The following is a 17624-nucleotide window of genomic DNA, read 5'->3' as shown; positions in this document are numbered from 1 at the left end:
TTATCAATTGAAAGTACATTTTCACTCCATCTATCTCTGTCTCCAGCCAGGCTCCTGCCCACCTGTTCTTGGCCTCCTCATTCATTCTCTGACTTGCTCATGGCACAGAATGCTGCAGTGGTTCCTCAGATATTTGCAGGTTGGCAGCAGCCACCTCATGATATCTTTTAACACATCCTTGTTGCCTTGTTTGCAGCCATAAATTCCCCGTTCCCTTGTATTACACAAGGGCAAAGAAAAATCAGACTTTTGGTGTAGGAAGGAGTCATGGCACAAAATCAGCTTAAGGATCTCTGAGTGTCTTATACTTGCTCAGATCATTTGCTATCCTGAGGCAGGAGGAAAAAATTGAGGCTTCCCAAGTATTTGCTGTTTGCTCAGATCATCTGTGACTGGGATGGGGGCAGGGGAAGATTAGAACAATCAGATGTAATTCTTTGCTGAACTTCTAGTTTTTTTCTGAGAAAGCTGAATGGAGCAACCAGATTCTGACATTGTGGGGAGGGCCTATATAGCAGAGAAAGGGGTTTGGAAATGTGGGGACCAAAAAGAAATTGATTCACCTACTCTTCCCTTTTCCATATGTTCTCCCTGCACCCCACCATCAGCAACTTCTTTTCCTTCCCTGCCTAATCTTGAAAGCCTTTCTTCTGACTATCTGGGAAACTAGTGGGGTATCTCCTAGTCAGCATGTCTCTCACTGGCCTGCTAACAAAAAAAACATAGCCATCTTTTTCTTTCTCTTCTTATGCCACTTAGAAGGCTAGGTGCCCCCAGCCCTACCCACGATCATGGTTCTCTACTGTGCTGTTCTACAGGTAGAACTTCCCAAGCTGAGATGAAATGATAAACATAGAGTCCGGGAAAGAGGGACACACAGCCAGTCTCTTGAGTTTCTAACTAAGAGTGGATCTGACATAGGCAACCTCCCTTTTCTGGTGGTAAAATAGAGGCCTCTTCAGGGAGCCTTTCCCCCAAAGACCATCTAGATGGACAAGAGATAGCGAAACATGGATTATGTCTCTGACACAGGGTGATGCTCTCTCTCTTGTCCCAGCGGCCCCTGTCTCTGCCCATCTCCCAGAACTTTATGTATTTGACTCAGTTCCAACAGTCTTCATTAGGATCTTGTTTGTGCTCAGAGCATCATAAGGTTCCACTGTGACCTTTGAGTAGCACATGAAAAACAGGTGGCCCCTGCCTGGCTTTGCTCTTCATTCAATAGAATAGTACTTCCTGAAAATGATTGGTGAGGGGCAGAAATGGAGTTCTATTCAGCAAGTTTTCCTGCCTTTTAAATGGCTAGCTCATGCCCCCTGTCCCAGCCGAACTTCATTAAGCCAATAGCTCCCATCCACTATCCTCCATGAAAAGGCAGGGACCAAGCATAAGAAAACTCTAGAATGGGGACCTTCTTTTTGGCCCTTCGAGGACCTCTTGTGGGGTGTTGGGGAGATCCTGGGAAGATGAAAGGCTTGCCCTCTGCTTGTTTGATCCTCTACATCAACTATCACACTCTCACTTCACAGTGTTACCGAGATTTGGCACTAGTCAGTCGAGATGGCATGAACATTGTCCTCAACAAGATCAATCAAATCCTTATGGAAAAGTATTTGAAGCTGCAAGATACCTGCCGTACCCAGGTGAGGCTGAGGGGGATGGCCAGAAAGAGGGCCTTTGAAGGAGTCTGGGGAAGGAGTTAGGAGGGCACAGTCCTCACCTCAGTAGCCTCAAGATCAGCCTTTTCCCATCATTCCAGGATTCACTTTCCAGTGATCATTTTCTTTCTTGTAGTTGGTGTGGTTGGTCCGGGAATTGGTGAAAAGTGGAGTTCTCGGAGCTGATGGTGTTTGCATGACATTCATGAAACAGATTGCAGGTGCGTTTTTGTGGGGAACTGAAAGGAGAAAGGCAGAGTGGAAGAAACTCAGGAAAGTGAGGAGATGGGCATGATTGAGGACGTCCCTGGAGAATCATTAGTCACCTTCCTGTGATTCAGGCATCCCTGTGGAGCTAGATAGTGATAAAGGGTTGCCTTAAAATCTCAGGGAACTCCTAAAGTTAGTTTCTGCCTCAGTTTTCCTTCCTCTGCTCCATTTGAGACCCAAAAGGAGATTAATTGTTCACTAGAGCCAAACTTTTCCCCAGGTTTCTTGGTAGCCAAGACAGGAAAATAGGAAGGTGACTCCATCCCGCAGTGACATCTGATGGAAGGGAACCAGCCATGTCTCCTTGGCACCAAACAGACCTTGACATTTAGATTTATATGTTGTTGTCAGTTTCTGTACCATCTGTGCCAGTTCCCTAGAGTGGAATGAGGTATACAGGCCCAGAGTTGTAAGGTCTACTCTAGCCATTCACCCAGGCAAGACCTGGAAAGCCGAACTTCCAGTGGGGGATTCTCTTGCCGTGTGGTGGATATTTTGGATGTCCTTGGCTTGTGTCAACAGAAAGGTTTTTGAACTTTTTTGAAGACTGAACCTTTGTTTTTTGGGGGGGGCTTATAATAAGGTCTAGAGTGTCTTTGATGGCTATTCTGTTTTCTGGGGCTGGTCATAAGACTAGACACAGGACCTCCTCCACACCCTCCAGTCTACAGCTGGCACAATCCCTTTCTGCTGTCTTGTGTCTGCTTGCCAACCCAACTCTGCCAGTCTGGTGTTCCCATCCATCAAGTGCATTCCATTCCAGCACTTGGTCCCTCCTTGGGTGCTTGTCTAGGGCTAACCCTTGGGAAGCAAGTTCTAGGATGGGGATTCTGGGATCAGAAGAAGAGTTGAAAGAGAGGATTGTGTTCACCAAGCCATAGTCTCACAATGTTTGGTCCTTTTCTGGGTCTCCATCTTCTCTCTCTCCTTTGGGATTAGGCGGAGATGTGACTGCAAAAAACATTTGGCTGGCAGAAAATGTCCTGGAGATCCTGACAGAGCAGAGGTGAGGTCCAACCTAAGGAATTCGGGGGAGGGGGAGATAGGGATTTTACTTGTAGGATTAAGTTGAGCTAGAGAACATAACTGGTACTGGTGTAGAGGGGGCAATTGATGGGGCTAGTAGCAGGGTTGAAGGGAGCAGGAATCACTGTCCTTGCCAAAATACCCCTAAGCCCAAAGAAAACCAGCTTAATCTGATAAGGGTTTATTTTTGATGCAAACCTCCTTGGAATGTTTGTCTTTAGCGGGGAGGGGGAAGGAATTTATTTGAGTGCCAGCCATAACAGCCAGACCTGGCAGGTACTGAGCCTGTTGTCCACCCCATGGCTTCTAGAGCAACATGAGGGAAGTTAGGGAGTAAAAGAGAGCCCCTCCCAAAACCCCTCACCTGCACGAGAGACCCTGCAGGACTGTTTGTAAAACTGCCATGGAGTAGTCAACAAAGAACCCAGAAGGCCTGGGTTCAAGTTTTGCCTGATCTACACTGTCTCTGTGACCCAAGTGTGTCACTCTTGATAAATATAAGTCAAGAGAAGGTGCTGACCTTCCTTAGCTAGAATTTGTTTTTTGTGCCCATGCAATCAGATCTAGTCCCTTTTTTCCTACTTATTTGAAAGGATCCAGATCCCAGAAGATTTAGTGAAGACCTTGTCAGGAGAAGGCACAGGAGCATTCCAGGCTCTTCTCTGCACAAGGGATGTTTGTCTGTGTAGCTGACCCCATGTATTTATGCACATCTTTATTTATTCCAGTCCTGGGGTCAGAGGTCGACTCCCTGGCTTCTCTTTCCTGAGCTGTGTGTGGAAGCCATGATAGCAAAGGATTAAGAGGTGGAAATGGGAAGGACAGATGCCTTTTAAATTCTCCCTTCCTTAGATGTCCATTCTCCCTGCTGTTTGGGATAGAGTTCATACACAGGGAGATGGGAAACAGCTTTTTTAATGACCAATCTAGGCATAAGGTTGCTGGTGTCCAGGCTGCAGTGCAGTGCCCCCTGGTGCCCAGAGTCAGTGTAGGCAGCCCCTTGGACCTCCCTCTGACTGGATCCATGAGAGGACCCCTAGGTGTGGGAGACTCAGACAGGTTCTGCCTGGATCTCTTCTCTCCCCTTCTTTCTGGTGACTATTTGTGTCTTGGGTTCTGGTCTAATAGACTTTCCACTCTGATAACGTTGGCCCTCAAATTAATTATGTAGATCACAAGAACTGACAGAAAATCTTCAGACCATTATCCAGCATTTTCGTCCTGCTTATTTCCCTTGCAAGATCTGTTGAACCTATGGTATCAAAGGTGCCAGTTATGAGGAATGGGTACCCTGGTGTCATTGCTGGTGCTTATATTCTTTAGGAAACAACCAAAACAGTTCCAGTATATTTCTCTGCTATCAGAGTATTGCTTGACTGCTTTAAAGTCCTGTTTCTCCTGTCATGGAATTTTCTCCTAGATTTTTTTCCCATTTTCTGTATTGAGATTTAAGAGTGTCGGGAGTTACCCAGAGAATCTTTAGTAAGCAGTTATTAAAAGTTAGGACCTTAAAGTCTTCTGTCTGATCCCTTGTGCAAGAATGCCCTAGCCTCTCTTCCTCCCCTACTCTCCTCATTGAACACCAGCACTCAGCCAATTCTTTCATTTCCCCCCCCCCCCCTAGGGAAATGCCCTAACTCCTGGGAAAGTGGGGCTTGGCCATCAAGCTCATATTCCTCGTTTCAGCTGGTGATTTAGGGCTAATGACTCACTGTCTGGGGGTATGGGATTGATGGCCTTTATGGTCTAGAGCAAGTGCTACCCAAGACAGAGATGATGGATGGGGACACCAGACTGGCACAGCATGTTCCAGGCCCAATGGGGTGCTGCCTGGCTTCCCAGAGAACCCCGGACAGCTTGTCCTTGCCATATTCTATTTTAGCCACAGAATTATGGAGAAAATCAGGTGTGGATCTCTAAGTTTGGGTGAACACTATCTTTGATTCACCCCACACTATTTTGTTCTGAATCCTTTCTGCTTCTAGGTAACCTAATATGGGTAACCTAATCCCAGAACTGGTATCTAAGCTCTCAAGCTGAGTACTTACTAGAAAAAATTCCAGGAGCACCTCATACTGCTAAGACCCCTAGACTCCTATCTTAGCTTCTTCCTTTCTTGCCCTCAGAAACCATCTCAGCTGTGGATAGAGGACTTGACTAGAAAAATATAATGGGGAAAAAATTAGTAGACACACTCTTGGCCATTGAGAAACTTGTCATCTAGTTTGGGAGGCATGAAAATAACTTAGAAAGCAACATACAGTCAGCTATAAAATAATAGTTATGGGTTAAAGAGACCAGTTTTCATCCAGCATTTCTCTTCATTGGGTACCAGACAATGAATTAGGAAGCCCTGGTCACTATGGGTGGGAGTTATGAAAAGTTCCTGGTAATGATTATTCAGGAGAATATCCTAAAGCAAAACTGCCATACTTGACTTATATTGTGGAGTGTGGGCATATATGGCTAGGGCAGAAGTGCCATTGTCCTGCCTGCCTTCCTGCCTCCCTGCAGAGAGTGGGTACTGAAGAGCAGCATTCTCATTGCCATGGCGGTGTACACCTATCTGAGGCTCATCGTAGACCACCATAGCACTGCACAGCTCCAGGCTCTTCGGCAAAAGGAGGTGGACTTCTGCATCTCACTGCTTCGGGAGCGGGTAAGAGAGCTGTTAGCTCAGGGAAAGGTCTTTGCACATAGAGACACCCATGCCTCCTCTACCCCCAACCCTCACCCCATCTACAAGGAAAAGGAAGAAGGATCTGGCTCCATCAGGGTAATTTAACTGGGAATCTGTCTTAAGCAAAAGCTGGGAAAGACTTTTTCAGTAGCCAGAGACCTCTTGAGCCTCAATCTCAAACCCCAACTCTCTTTATAGAAGAGTTTAGGAACCAGAATCCAGAAACTAACTAGAATTATCCAGCTTTACTACCCTCCCTTCCTCTTTCTCTCCCTGGAACATGCTGTTCCTTCTTCCCTCTAACAGGTAAACAATCTATGTTCTCTTCCCCCGCCTTCTTTTCCCTTTCCCCCCCAAGTTCATGGACTGCTTCATGATTGGCCGGGACCTGGTGCGCCTCCTGCAGAATGTTGCTAGGATACCAGAGTTTGAACTGCTATGGAAAGATATTGTCCATAACCCTCAAGCCTTGAGCCCCCAGTTCACAGGTAAATAGCAATTGGGACATGTTCTCAGTGAGAGGTGGAGAGGTGAGGAACCCATTGATAAAAAATCAGAGAAGTTGGGGTGGAGAAGGTAGTGAGTTGATGGATGGGAAAAACCTGTCAGTCAGATGGACAACTTAAAATAAGCAAATCTTTGATGAAGCCCAGCCAAGTTGTAGAATCCCAAAAGAAGAAGAACACTTCACATGGTTGGGGAAGAGGGAGAGGAGGGGGTGATACTCTTAGTCTAAGGCTCTGGTTACTAGTTGTTAATTTTACCAAGGGGAAAAAGGTAGGGCAGTTACTCCTTTCCCAGCAAGTCTTTGGCTCAGGAGGTAAGCTACTGGCTTGTTCCCAAATTCCTTCTCTGGCTGACACAGGAGTTTGGAGGTCAGCACATGAGGCTGAGTCAGTAGAGGGGCTGTCTTGGCAAGGTCTTCAAGAGGAGGCCCTCTCTTTCAGCAATATTGTCTTCAATCCCAGGGGCCTAGACTGCCCAGTAATCTCTTTGGGGGAAGGAAGAGACTCTGTTTGCTTCTCCCAGATCAGGCATGGACCTAGCCTTGTTCCCTTTCCTTCCCAGTCTCCAGGGTCCCAGGTTACTCCCTGAGCAAAAGAGAGAGCCAAGTAGGGCTTGGAACTTTTAGTTGATAATTTCCTCCTTCTCTATCTAATATTAGGCCACTGTTCAGAGACCTAGGAAATCATAAGAGGCAGGAGCACCGGTATACATCCTTAATCCTAAATGTTTAGTGCTGTTAGACCAGCACTGAGAGCTGACCCTCCAAGAGCAAAGATGAAGTGATCTGATCTCCTTCAATCTCTGAGCTCCCCATATGGGCTCAGTCTGGGCTATAGAAGGGCTGGAGAGAAATTGCTAGTATATGTATGGAGAAGTTTCCTTACAATGCATAGTCATCCATAGATGTTAGTTAAGCTCCCCCCAAATATATGCTCCTAACCTCCCTTCTCCAGGCACTCCTCCATTTCCCCCCTCCCCTCATTCTTTTCCTTGGAGTTGACACTGCTTGGCCTTGTGGAATGTGCTGACTTTGCTTTACTCAGAGATAGTCTTTGCTTAGAAACAGGAGGACATGGCATGCCAGCGAGCACAGAGACCTTACTTGGTCCCTTCTCTAGCCTAAATCTTCCTTAACAGTAGTGCTGCTTGCTTTGGGACCCTGGCCCAGGCAAATGAATTTTCCTTCCACTCTCTTTGGCCCTCAGATCTTTGTGTGTGTGTTTCCCTTGATGCAGGTGTCCTACAGCTTCTCCAGTCAAGAACATCTAGAAAGTTCCTGGCCTGCCGCCTCACCCCTGATATGGAGACTAAACTCCTCTTCATGACATCCCGGGTATGTTGAGCTGTCCTGGAAGAGCTGACCCTCCTTGTCTTTTTCTATGAGGCACCCATCAGACTCAAGTGCAGTCTAGATAGAGCAGGGGGCCAGAGGTCCCACCAAGATGAGGATCACCAGAAAGAGGCACTGAGGCCTGGATGAATATGAATTCTCAAGAGGAATTCCATAGAGCTGTAACCAATCCCAGGGATTAAAGCATCCGGAGACCCTATTTTCCTTCTCTTCCTCTAGTCTACTTTCCTTTGGGGTGATCCTTTTATCACCTGCAGTTAGGAAGCAAGAAGACAGAATTTTGTGGTTCTTGGGCACCATTTAGAGGGAAAGTAGTTGAGGGTTGAGGCAGGGATGATTTAGAGGTTTATCCATCACTTGGAGGACACCATAAATATTTGAACATCCAATACTTTCATCTGTACAGTACTGAACTCAATTCAGGATCAGAAAAAAGTCTTGATTGTTGTTGGACATGACCCCTGGGATCTCTTAGTATGTTCGGTGTTGACACAGACAAAGCAAAGAAAGTGTCCTTTGTGGGGCGGCTAGGTGGCACAGTGAATAGAACACCAGCCTTGGAGTCAGGAGTACCTGGGTTCAAATCCGACCTCAGACACTTAATAATTACCTAGCCGTGTGGCCTTGGGCAAGCCACTTAACCCCATTGCCTTGAAAAATCCAAAAAAAAAAGAAAGAAAGAAAGTGTCCTTTGTGTTAAAGTAAAAGCAGAGAGTCAAAAAAAAAGGATAGCCAAGGGTTAAGTGGAAACCTCAGGGGCAATGTAATAAGCACTTAAACTTTCATTTGATCCTTACAGTCATCCTAGGAAGGAGGCAACTACAAATACTCTTTTCCTCATTTGGAGAAATTTTGTGACTTTAGCAAAATCATCAAATCTAAATTGGAAGGTGTCTCAAGGCCCACTCAGGCCAGCTCTTGTCTGAATAGGAGTGTCTTGCTGGGGCTGGCCTGCCTCCTTTCTGTACTTAATCTTATTGAGTTATTAATTATTAAATTATAATATAATAAATATAATAAATTATGAATTACTAAAATAATCAAATAAAATAAATTTAAAACATTATTTGATAAAAGAACTCCAGATTCTTTTGCCCCAGGGCCACGAACTAATTTGATTCCTTTCCCTGTGACTGCCCTTCAACTAGTAGAAGACAGTGTCTTATCCTCCCTCCCAAATGTTCTCTTAGGCTAAACATCCCCAGTTTCTCAGTGCTTCATATAGAATCTACAGTCCCACCACCATGACAGATAGGACTCAGAAATTTTGACTCCAGTGATTTTTGTTCTGCTCTGTGCTGCTTCATCATGGTGCCTGAATCATAATAAATAATAAATGTAGTCTTCAGTCAAAGGCAAGGAAGGATAAAGACACTGGCATTTAAAGAGAAAATAGAGAAACTTTCAAGGTATAACTCAGTCTCAAAAGGAAGAAGAATTTTAAGAACAGTTGGATGAATTTAAAGTTGTGAAAGGTAGCTGAAGATTTGTAGCAGGACCTAAGCACATTCCAACTTGGTCTATCCATCCTCACCCCATGAAATTTGCCCTGCATTGCGTGTTCCTCTTTTCCCTCCCTAGGTACGGTTTGGCCAACAAAAGCGGTATCAGGATTGGTTTCAGCGGCAATATCTGTCCACCCCTGATAGTCAGTCTCTGCGCTGTGATCTTATTCGCTACATCTGTGGGGTGGTCCACCCATCCAATGAAGTGCTGAGCTCAGATATCTTGCCTCGTTGGGCTATCATTGGCTGGCTCCTGACTACATGCACGGTGAGGAACTGGGAGAGCCTGGGATTGGTGTGGGCTAACCAGGTTGGTAAAGTTGAGTGTCCCAGGATCTTTTCACTTTGTGCTCCAGAGGCCTCAGCTTATTGGCCAAATGGTCCCATGGCTTTTTAAGCTTCATGTGTCAGTCTCTATTCCTTTGCTTCTTCCTTTGTCCTCTTCACATCCTGGCTCCTACTTTAACCTATTTTCTCTTCAACCCCCCCCCCCCCAAATTCTTTGTCTTTGTTCTTTGTTCCTTCCTTTGGCTCTGTCTCACATTTGTTTCCTAGATTGTCTCTATCATTCAGTTGGTCTCCGTCTCTGATCCTGTCTTTTCTACCCAGGTTCCTTCCTTTAATTCTGTCGCTCTGAATATTTGCTTGCCTTTCATTCTTTACAGATACATTTGGGAATAGGATATTCCAACTTCCCCTTCTGTCATTATCCCACAGTCCCTCCTGAGGATTTTTTGAGTAGTTGCACCTTTTTCTGATTGAGTTTCCTGATTCCCTTATGACCTGTTCCTTAAGGCTTCCTCCTGTTTCAGATATGAGTCATCTTCTTTCCAGTCCTCTTAGAGCCTAAGCACCTCTCCTCATCTCTTCTGTCCTCTTCATTCCTCTCCCCAAACCCAGGGATTCCCAAGTGGAGGTCATCTCCTTCCCATCTTCCTCCCTGAGTCTCTTGATGTAAGGATAGAGTCATGCTGATTTTGTTGCTACTCTCCCAACCACAATGACCCTTTTTGGTGAGACCTCCTCATGAACTTCTTGAGAGTGGTCACTTCTCTTGATCAAGCCTTCCTCAAAGACAGTTCCCCTTGGAAGCCAAAGGCTTAAGGTGGAAAACATGACTAGGAGAATCCATCGAAGAACATACAGTGTGTACACCCCCTGGGGAAGCTCTAACACCCAGCTGCCCTTCCTTTCCCTGCCGAGATTCTGCTGGAGAGTCGGGACTAGGGTGAATTTGCTTACAGGACTTGTGGAAGACTTTGACCTATGGTCCTGGCAGGTCCACAGATAATCATGTTTTACTGCATATGTGTCTACACATGTATGCAGGGCCTCTCTTCTATTTCTTCATGTTGTGGGATCTGGACCCTGATCCCAAACAGTCTGTTACTTACTGGAAGTGGGGAAAAGAGGGAGTCACACTCTCCCCCATTCTCTCCTCCAGTCCAATGTTGCTGCTTCCAATGCCAAATTGGCTCTTTTTTACGACTGGCTCTTCTTTAGTCCAGACAAGGACAGCATCATGAACATAGGTATGTGCCATGTTATCTTAGCATGTTTTGGGATGTTGGGGAAGAGAGCATACAACTTATCTAAAAGCAATTTCCAGTTCCTTATCCCTTATCAACTTTCCCTTGACTGATTATGAATGCCTTTGATCCAGCTGACTTGTCATACCCTGCCTTTCTCCCCCTCCATCTCTCCAAACAGCTTCAAACCCCAGTCCTGGGGTAGAGAGAGTAAAGAGGAAAATCATTGAGCCATAAACAACTTTCCTGCCCCCACTCCCTCCCATTTTAACTCATATACTAGGAAGAGGGGGAGGGAAGTGGGATGAAGTTTAAGGAACTGGAGGGACTTGGGTTCTGCATTTGTCAAACCTCAATTTCTCAGATAGGGGTCATTAGTTTGAGAAATTTATTGCTATCTGACTTGGGACTGTGGGGTTGGAACTCTTTCTTTCCCTCTCTAGAACCAGCCATTCTGGTCATGCATCACTCCATGAAGCCCCACCCAGCCATCACTGCCACACTCCTGGACTTCATGTGCCGGGTAAGGAAACGCTTCTCTATTCTTCCCCTTGTGTGAGGAAAAGAGTAAGAACATTCAAGACCCTCTCCCAGGGCCCCCTCAGCTCTCAGACAAGTAGGGGCTCTGGAGTTTTCTTTCCAGGATGAATGAGCCCTCTCCCAAACATGAACTCAAACAAATGTCTTCATGTTCCCAGCTGCCCCAGTTGACTTCTCAACACCAAGGTGGAGGAGAGGGACCTTTAGCACTTCCAATCCAAATTATTTCAAAATGAAAGCTTCCCTATTCTAACTACTTAGTAACTGACAGTTTGCCCAGGGAGCCTCCTATGTTTTCCATAGCCATATATCCCGGTAACCCTGGAAGTCAAAACTTGTAAAATCTGGATCAGCAAAAAACTACTCCTAAAAAGACATTTGGGACCTTGGTTGGATCCTCTGTCCCAGATTCTTGGGGCGCATAGAGCAGAATTGGAAGAGGATCCTTGACAATCCTGTTGTTAAGTGCTTTCTGCTCTGCTCTTTCCAACTAGATCATTCCCAACTTCTATCCTCCATTGGAAGGCCACGTCCGACAGGGTGTCTTCTCTTCTCTCAATCACATTGTGGAGAAGCGGGTCCTAGCGTAAGAGACTTGGTGACAGAATTGGGAGGTGATGTGGGGAGGGCAGTCACCAGCTGGGTGGAATCATACCCTGGCAGACCAAGGATGTGCCTGGACTACCAGAACCCTGTAAAAGAAGAGCTCAAAGTTCCAGATGTATCAGTTTATAGCAGTGTAAATGGTAGAAGCTTTCCTTCCCTCAGCTGTGGTGCTGTCACCTGCTCCCCTCTCCTTCCCCTCTAGTTATCAGGGTGCACCTCCTAGATCCTCTGGATTGTAGTCATTGCCACCAAGCTGTAGAATGAACTCATTTTATCTTCACAGTTTAATATGTGATTTGGATGTTTTTGTTTGTTTTGGGGGGGGAGGTAGATAAAGAGCCATCTTGATCTACCAGTCTTCACTCTTGTCCCATCAGGCACTTGGCTCCCCTGTTTGATAATCCTAAGCTGGATAAGGAGCTTCGTGCTATGTTGAGAGAGAAGTTCCCTGAGTTTTGCAGCTCACCCTCCCCACCTGTGGAAGGTATGGCCATTCCCTGTGGACATGTCCCCTTCCTCCCACCTACAGAATAGAGAAAATCCAGATACCAAAATTTCTCTTCTAGAGATACCCTGTTTTCTGTTTTGATTGAATTATTTTTCTTCAATCTTTCTCTTCCCTTCACCTACCTCCCACCCCAGTCTATTTTATTGTTTTGCTTTCTTTAGTTTCCTCATTTTGTTTACATTGTGTTTGTATACTCTTGTCTTTTCCTTGTTGAGCCTCTATTCACAGTGTGTGCACATTTTTCCATCATTAAAGATTGAAGTGTGTCAGTTTGCTTAATTTTGCCTGTTTCTCCTTCCTTCCCTGGCCCTGGCATCAGGAAAATGGCCACCTTATGAGGAGTCTGTAGGACCTGATCTTAGACTCAGTCAGAGGGCATATTTCCCCTGCCCCTAGTCTTTTTTGGGTGAAGGCCTGCATGGAGGAAGCATGCCCAGACTGTTTCACATCTGTTTCATGCTTCTTGCCTCCTAAGGGCCACCTAGTAAAACCTGAGCCAGACACCTAAGTATCATGTTCCATGCTTGCCTTTTTCTGGCAAAATCTCTTGTCACCCACCTTGCCTGGTCTGCCTGTGGACCCTGGTGGGTGGGATCAATAAAATGTCTTCTCAAAGAGAACTGAAGCCTACTTGATCAGAACAGGCCATCCCTACTACAGATTCTTATGAGTTGTGGAGACCAGGGGGCCCATTAAGGTCCCTAGAAAGCCTTTAAGACTCTTGAGGTACTTTTTGTTTTCCACCCCCAAGTTAAAATCGAAGAACCAATTTCCATGGAGATGGATAATCACATGTCAGACAAGGATGACAGTTGCTATGACAACGCCGAAGCGGCCTTCAGTGATGATGAGGAAGACCTCAACAGCAAAGGTGGGGTTTAGCTATGTTTGCTCTTTTTCATCCAAATTCTCCTCAGTGCTTAGAGCCTCCTTGGTAGCTGCCTCTCCTTTCCCATTGTCATTCTTCTGAAGGGTTTGTGTTCTTGACTAAGAACCCATTGTATCAAGCAGAGTGCTGGGCCTGCAGCAGGAAGAGGCTGAGTCTATTGCCCTTCATCAGTGTTTGCTGTTCTGTTTTGGGCACCTCTTCTGTCCTGGGTACTGGGGAGTGAGACAAAAAGATGCTGTCTGACCTCAGATAGCTGAATAAAGGCAGCAGGGTGTCAATTCTACTGAAGGGAAATAATATGTCCATTAAAACAAAGTACAAAACGTTTACACAGTAAATTCTGAGAGAAGAGTATTAACAAAGGGGATGGGGAGAAAGTGTGTCAGTACATGCATCTTAAAGGGGGTTGGGGGACTTTAAAGGAAACTAAGAATTCTACCAGGTGGAAGGATGGAGAGTGACTTATAAGGACCAGCAAGAAGGCATTTTGGTTGCAGTGTGATGTGTGACTTGTTTTGTGAACTGTGTATTGGAAATATCTGGAGAGGGAAGACACAAAGAAGGGAAATCATATACACACTCATATAATCACAACGGGATAAGATTTAAACTGAGGACAGGTGGAATGGAAGTCAGAAGGTGGTGGTTTCTAAGATTTCCCTTACCCCTTTGTGGTTAGTACTTGGTTCTTAAAGGATAGAAACTGACTTTCCCCCCCCCCACCAGGCAAGAAGAGAGAATTTCGTTTCCACCCCATCAAAGAGGCAGTAGTGGAGGAGCCAATTGACATTACCCCTTACCTGGATCAGTTGGATGAGTCTCTGAAAGACAAAGTTCTCCTCCTGCAGAAGGGGAGGTAGGAGACTCAAGGCCCACATGGGAAGTGATGGGGGGGAGGTGGAGGAACTTTCTTTCAGCCTTGAGGAATGTGTGTGGTGGAGAATGGGGGAAGACCATCGAAGCCCTGTTGGCAGGACCATCTGCACTCTAGTGACCATTTTGGGGAGTTAAGGGTCTCAATCACTAGGTTTCCCCCCTTTATTATATGAAGTTTCTTCAGAGAAGGACCCTTTTATGAATGATCCTGGATTTAGGGGGCTGTGGGACATGAATATCCCTCACCTCTGACCCCTGAAGCTCCTTAGAGTTTACACCAAAAGCTATTTCGCTTTCTAAGTGTATCTGTGCATATGCATTTCTCTCTGGGTGACCCTTCCCTCTGTCTCTCATGTCCCTGGGTTTCCTCTTCTTTCTGTATTATAGTGACACAGAGGCCCAATGTGAAGTCATGCAGGAAATAGTGGACCAGGTCCTAGAGGTAAGTAGTTATGCCATCCCTGGGGGAGGGCAACCCCTTCTCAGCTGAGCAGAACTCCCAGAGCCCCTCCTCAAGAACTGACTTCACAACTCTTCCCTCCTGTTCCATGCAGTCCAGGCCTCTGTTCTTCACCCCATCCTTTGGAGGCAGAGGTTATGTCCCCTAGTTAGTGGACTCTGATCTAAGACTATGGAACAGCGGAGAGGCAACTTGAGCTGACAGTAATGCCTTTCTCCTTGTTCCTTCCTCAGGAAGACTTTGACTCAGAGCAGCTGTCCGTACTGGCCTCCTGCCTCCAGGAGCTCTTCAAGGCCCACTTCCGAGGCGAGGTGCTGCCTGAGGAGGTCACTGAAGAGTAAGTGCCCCCACTGGGTGGGTAGAGGGGGGTGGAAGGGAAGGAAAGCAGTCTCAATGTGTTGGCTTTGCACCTAATTTGCCTAATCAGAAAGCATTCATATTAAGGGGCTGCTTCATGCTCAGCCAGGGTTTAGGAGACACCAAAGTCTCATCTCAGTGTTCCTAGCCCCTGGTTTTTGTCAGGTGGCCTGACCCATCTAGGAAAAAAAACTGTTTGAACCTGACTTGAGTAGTTCTACCTTTTACACCCCCACCCCCCGGGATGGGGGGAGGACTTTAAGGCTCTCCTTTGTGGTGGTTTCATGATTGGGGGTGTTCTCCCTTCCCCAGGAGATTTTTGAATCTGATGAGATTACAGGCAGAAAGAGAAGTGGGATCAGAAACCTCATCTCCAGTAAAATTTCCTCACAATCTGCTGTTGCTGGCATGGGGGAAGGGCTAATGGAACCTTCTATTTCTCCCTTACTTCCCACATATTCTCTGATCTTTAATCCCACCTCTCTAGGTCTCTGGAAGAATCAGTGGGGAAGCCCCTTTACCTAATATTTAGGTAAGTTTCTAGTTCTTGGGGGACCTTCCTCTGTATGCTAGCTCCCTAGTCCTCTCACCCCACCACAACACTCCTTATCCAGGTGGGCCCTTGTTTCAGCACTGAAGCAATGAGATCCTTGTGGGGAAGGAGCAAGGAATGGGACAGAAGGGATTTCCCAAATTCCCCCGAACAACAGCTCCCAGGAGACCTTTGGTAAGTGTTATTCACCTTAGATCTCTTTTCCCCTTCCCACCAGGAACTTGTGCCAGATGCAGGAGGACAACAGCAGCTTCTCTCTGCTCCTGGATCTCCTGTCTGAGCTCTACCAGAAACAACCCAAGATTGGCTACCACCTACTCTACTACCTGAGGGCCAGGTGTGGGGGGGTGAGGTGGGAGGAAGACTTAAGGGGCTTCATCTCCCCCTTCCCGTAGTCTAGATCCCTGTTATTTGTCTTACTTTCTCCTCTGTCATGTGCTAGTATCTCATAGGGGAGGAGGGGGCGGAGTGTAGAAGACCAAAGAGCTTTGACCCTGAGCAGTCTGTTTCATTGATAATGTTCTGAGCTCTGTCCTGCAGGGGGCCAGACTCACTTCCTGCCCTTGGCAACTGTCAGGCTGAGAAAGGGAGGAATAAGAGAGATAAAAGAGGAGTATAATGTGGATCAAGGACATCAATTCAGAGGGGAGTGAAAGTGGGGGGTGGGAAAGCTGGGAGGGAGGTAAAGTGTACTCAGCCATTGTTGAATCTAGAATGGCCAAGGTTCTGTCCAGGCTCTCATGGCTCAATCCCTGTCGGTATTACAGTAAAGCAGCTGCAGGGAAGATGAACCTCTATGAGTCATTCGCCCAAGCCACACAGTTGGGTGACCTTCACACCTGTCTGATGATGGACATGAAGGCCTGTCAGGAAGATGATGTTAGACTGCTCTGCCATCTCACTCCTTCCATCTATACAGAGGTACCACCTTCTGGCTTCCTTGGCTCAGAACCTCCAAGTTCAGGGGAGTTGGGGGTTGAGGCTTTCATGCCCTTTGGCGCTCCTCTCTTTGGTTTTTCTCTCTGCCTGTTTCTTATCCCTCTACTGTCCTCGAGGTTTATACGCAAATCCATTCTCTTCTCCCCTGTACCCGAGAATTGTGCCAAATATCCCCAATCCTCAGCCTCCACAAATGTCATCTGTGCTCCATGTACTTGTTTACTACAGTGGTCTTTAACTACCACTAGGTACCGAAAGTTGAGGATAGAGTCTTAAGTTACCAGCAATGGATAGGCATTTTGGGTCCAGGGTTCTCATCTACCAGCCTTTCTAAATTCAGGTTATGCCATGAGTTTACATGGTTTTCTTCTTCGACCCTGTCCTGGGCCTCACCCCTGGATCACATCCCATTGCCCGCCTTCCAGCTCCAGGACTGGACAGAGCTGCCAATCCATGAATTATGAGCCTTGATGTAGGAGTTACATTTTTCCAGCATGCCTCCATTGGCTCAGTGCCCCCAGTAGACTAGGAAGCGCTGGGCTCATCCAAAATCTTGGGGAACTAGGATATGAGAGAAAATATTGGTTCTTGGTGAAAATTCCCTGGAACAGGGAAAAGGGCATAGGGTGTGGGGAAGATGTAAGCTCAGCCAAGATTTAGAGAACAGACAGAGATCCGGAGTCTTAGATGGGTCACACCCTTCTTCCAGATTCCTCATAGAAGACAAGCATCTTTAGGAGAGTCCTTGCACACCCTGTTCCAGCTTGGTCTAGAGATGAAGGGGAAACAGGGTCTGATTTGGAATTCCCTCTACCCCCATATTTGACTCCTCCTAGAGCATAGAAAGACCCCAAGTCATGTTATTCCTTCTTCCATCTCCTTATCTCCCCATCCTCCCATCTCACTCACCCAGCCTCTCTCCATCCTCTCATAGTAATTTCAAAGGTTGAACTCTCCCAGGATAAGACCACAATTACTGGGAATATTTGTATCAGACATGTTTGTACTAAAATGAAGAATGGGAAAGAGAACATCTCTGTGAACACCTGACTGACTCTTCTTTTTTTCCCCTCAGTTTCCAGATGAAACCTTGAGAAGTGGGGAGCTCCTCAATATGATTGTGGCTGTGATTGACTCAGCCCAAGTAAGTCTAGTTTTCCTGACTTTCTTGGGATGAAATGCTAGTCACATACCCTCCTAAACAAATAGGCACACCACCTTTTCTCTTCCCCTTTGGGAATACTACCTAACAGAGGACTCAATGTGGTGGGGACTTCTGTATCGAGGAAGTGATAGGACACCACCAAGGAAGTCTCAACAGCATCTGACCCCTCCATCCCCTCTAAGTGAAGGGTTTTGAATCTGCCCCT

General features: G+C 46.4%; 1 protein-coding gene across 2 annotated transcripts in view; it reads left to right on the top strand.

Moving 5' to 3' along the window:
- The window catches only part of INTS3 (integrator complex subunit 3), a 36107-nt gene that overhangs the window by 12778 nt on the left and 5705 nt on the right, over positions 1 to 17624 (top strand). For both annotated transcript variants that reach the window (XM_074223454.1, XM_074223455.1), the window contains exons 4-22: positions 1530 to 1643; positions 1795 to 1879; positions 2868 to 2934; positions 5469 to 5613; positions 5993 to 6122; positions 7377 to 7474; positions 9074 to 9265; positions 10442 to 10529; positions 10970 to 11049; positions 11561 to 11652; positions 12050 to 12156; positions 12932 to 13051; positions 13796 to 13925; positions 14333 to 14387; positions 14639 to 14742; positions 15250 to 15294; positions 15533 to 15652; positions 16083 to 16236; positions 17330 to 17398. In XM_074223454.1, the coding sequence (XP_074079555.1) occupies positions 1530 to 1643; positions 1795 to 1879; positions 2868 to 2934; positions 5469 to 5613; positions 5993 to 6122; positions 7377 to 7474; positions 9074 to 9265; positions 10442 to 10529; positions 10970 to 11049; positions 11561 to 11652; positions 12050 to 12156; positions 12932 to 13051; positions 13796 to 13925; positions 14333 to 14387; positions 14639 to 14742; positions 15250 to 15294; positions 15533 to 15652; positions 16083 to 16236; positions 17330 to 17398 (1995 nt within the window). The remainder of the gene's footprint in view (positions 1 to 1529; positions 1644 to 1794; positions 1880 to 2867; positions 2935 to 5468; positions 5614 to 5992; positions 6123 to 7376; positions 7475 to 9073; positions 9266 to 10441; positions 10530 to 10969; positions 11050 to 11560; positions 11653 to 12049; positions 12157 to 12931; positions 13052 to 13795; positions 13926 to 14332; positions 14388 to 14638; positions 14743 to 15249; positions 15295 to 15532; positions 15653 to 16082; positions 16237 to 17329; positions 17399 to 17624) is intronic.

Source organism: Macrotis lagotis, chromosome 2 (genome assembly GCF_037893015.1).
Source record: "Macrotis lagotis isolate mMagLag1 chromosome 2, bilby.v1.9.chrom.fasta, whole genome shotgun sequence".
NCBI classification, from domain to species: Eukaryota; Metazoa; Chordata; class Mammalia; order Peramelemorphia; family Peramelidae; genus Macrotis; species Macrotis lagotis.
The sequence above is the reverse complement of the archived record's forward strand: the minus strand, read 5'-3'. Positions and strand labels throughout refer to the sequence as shown.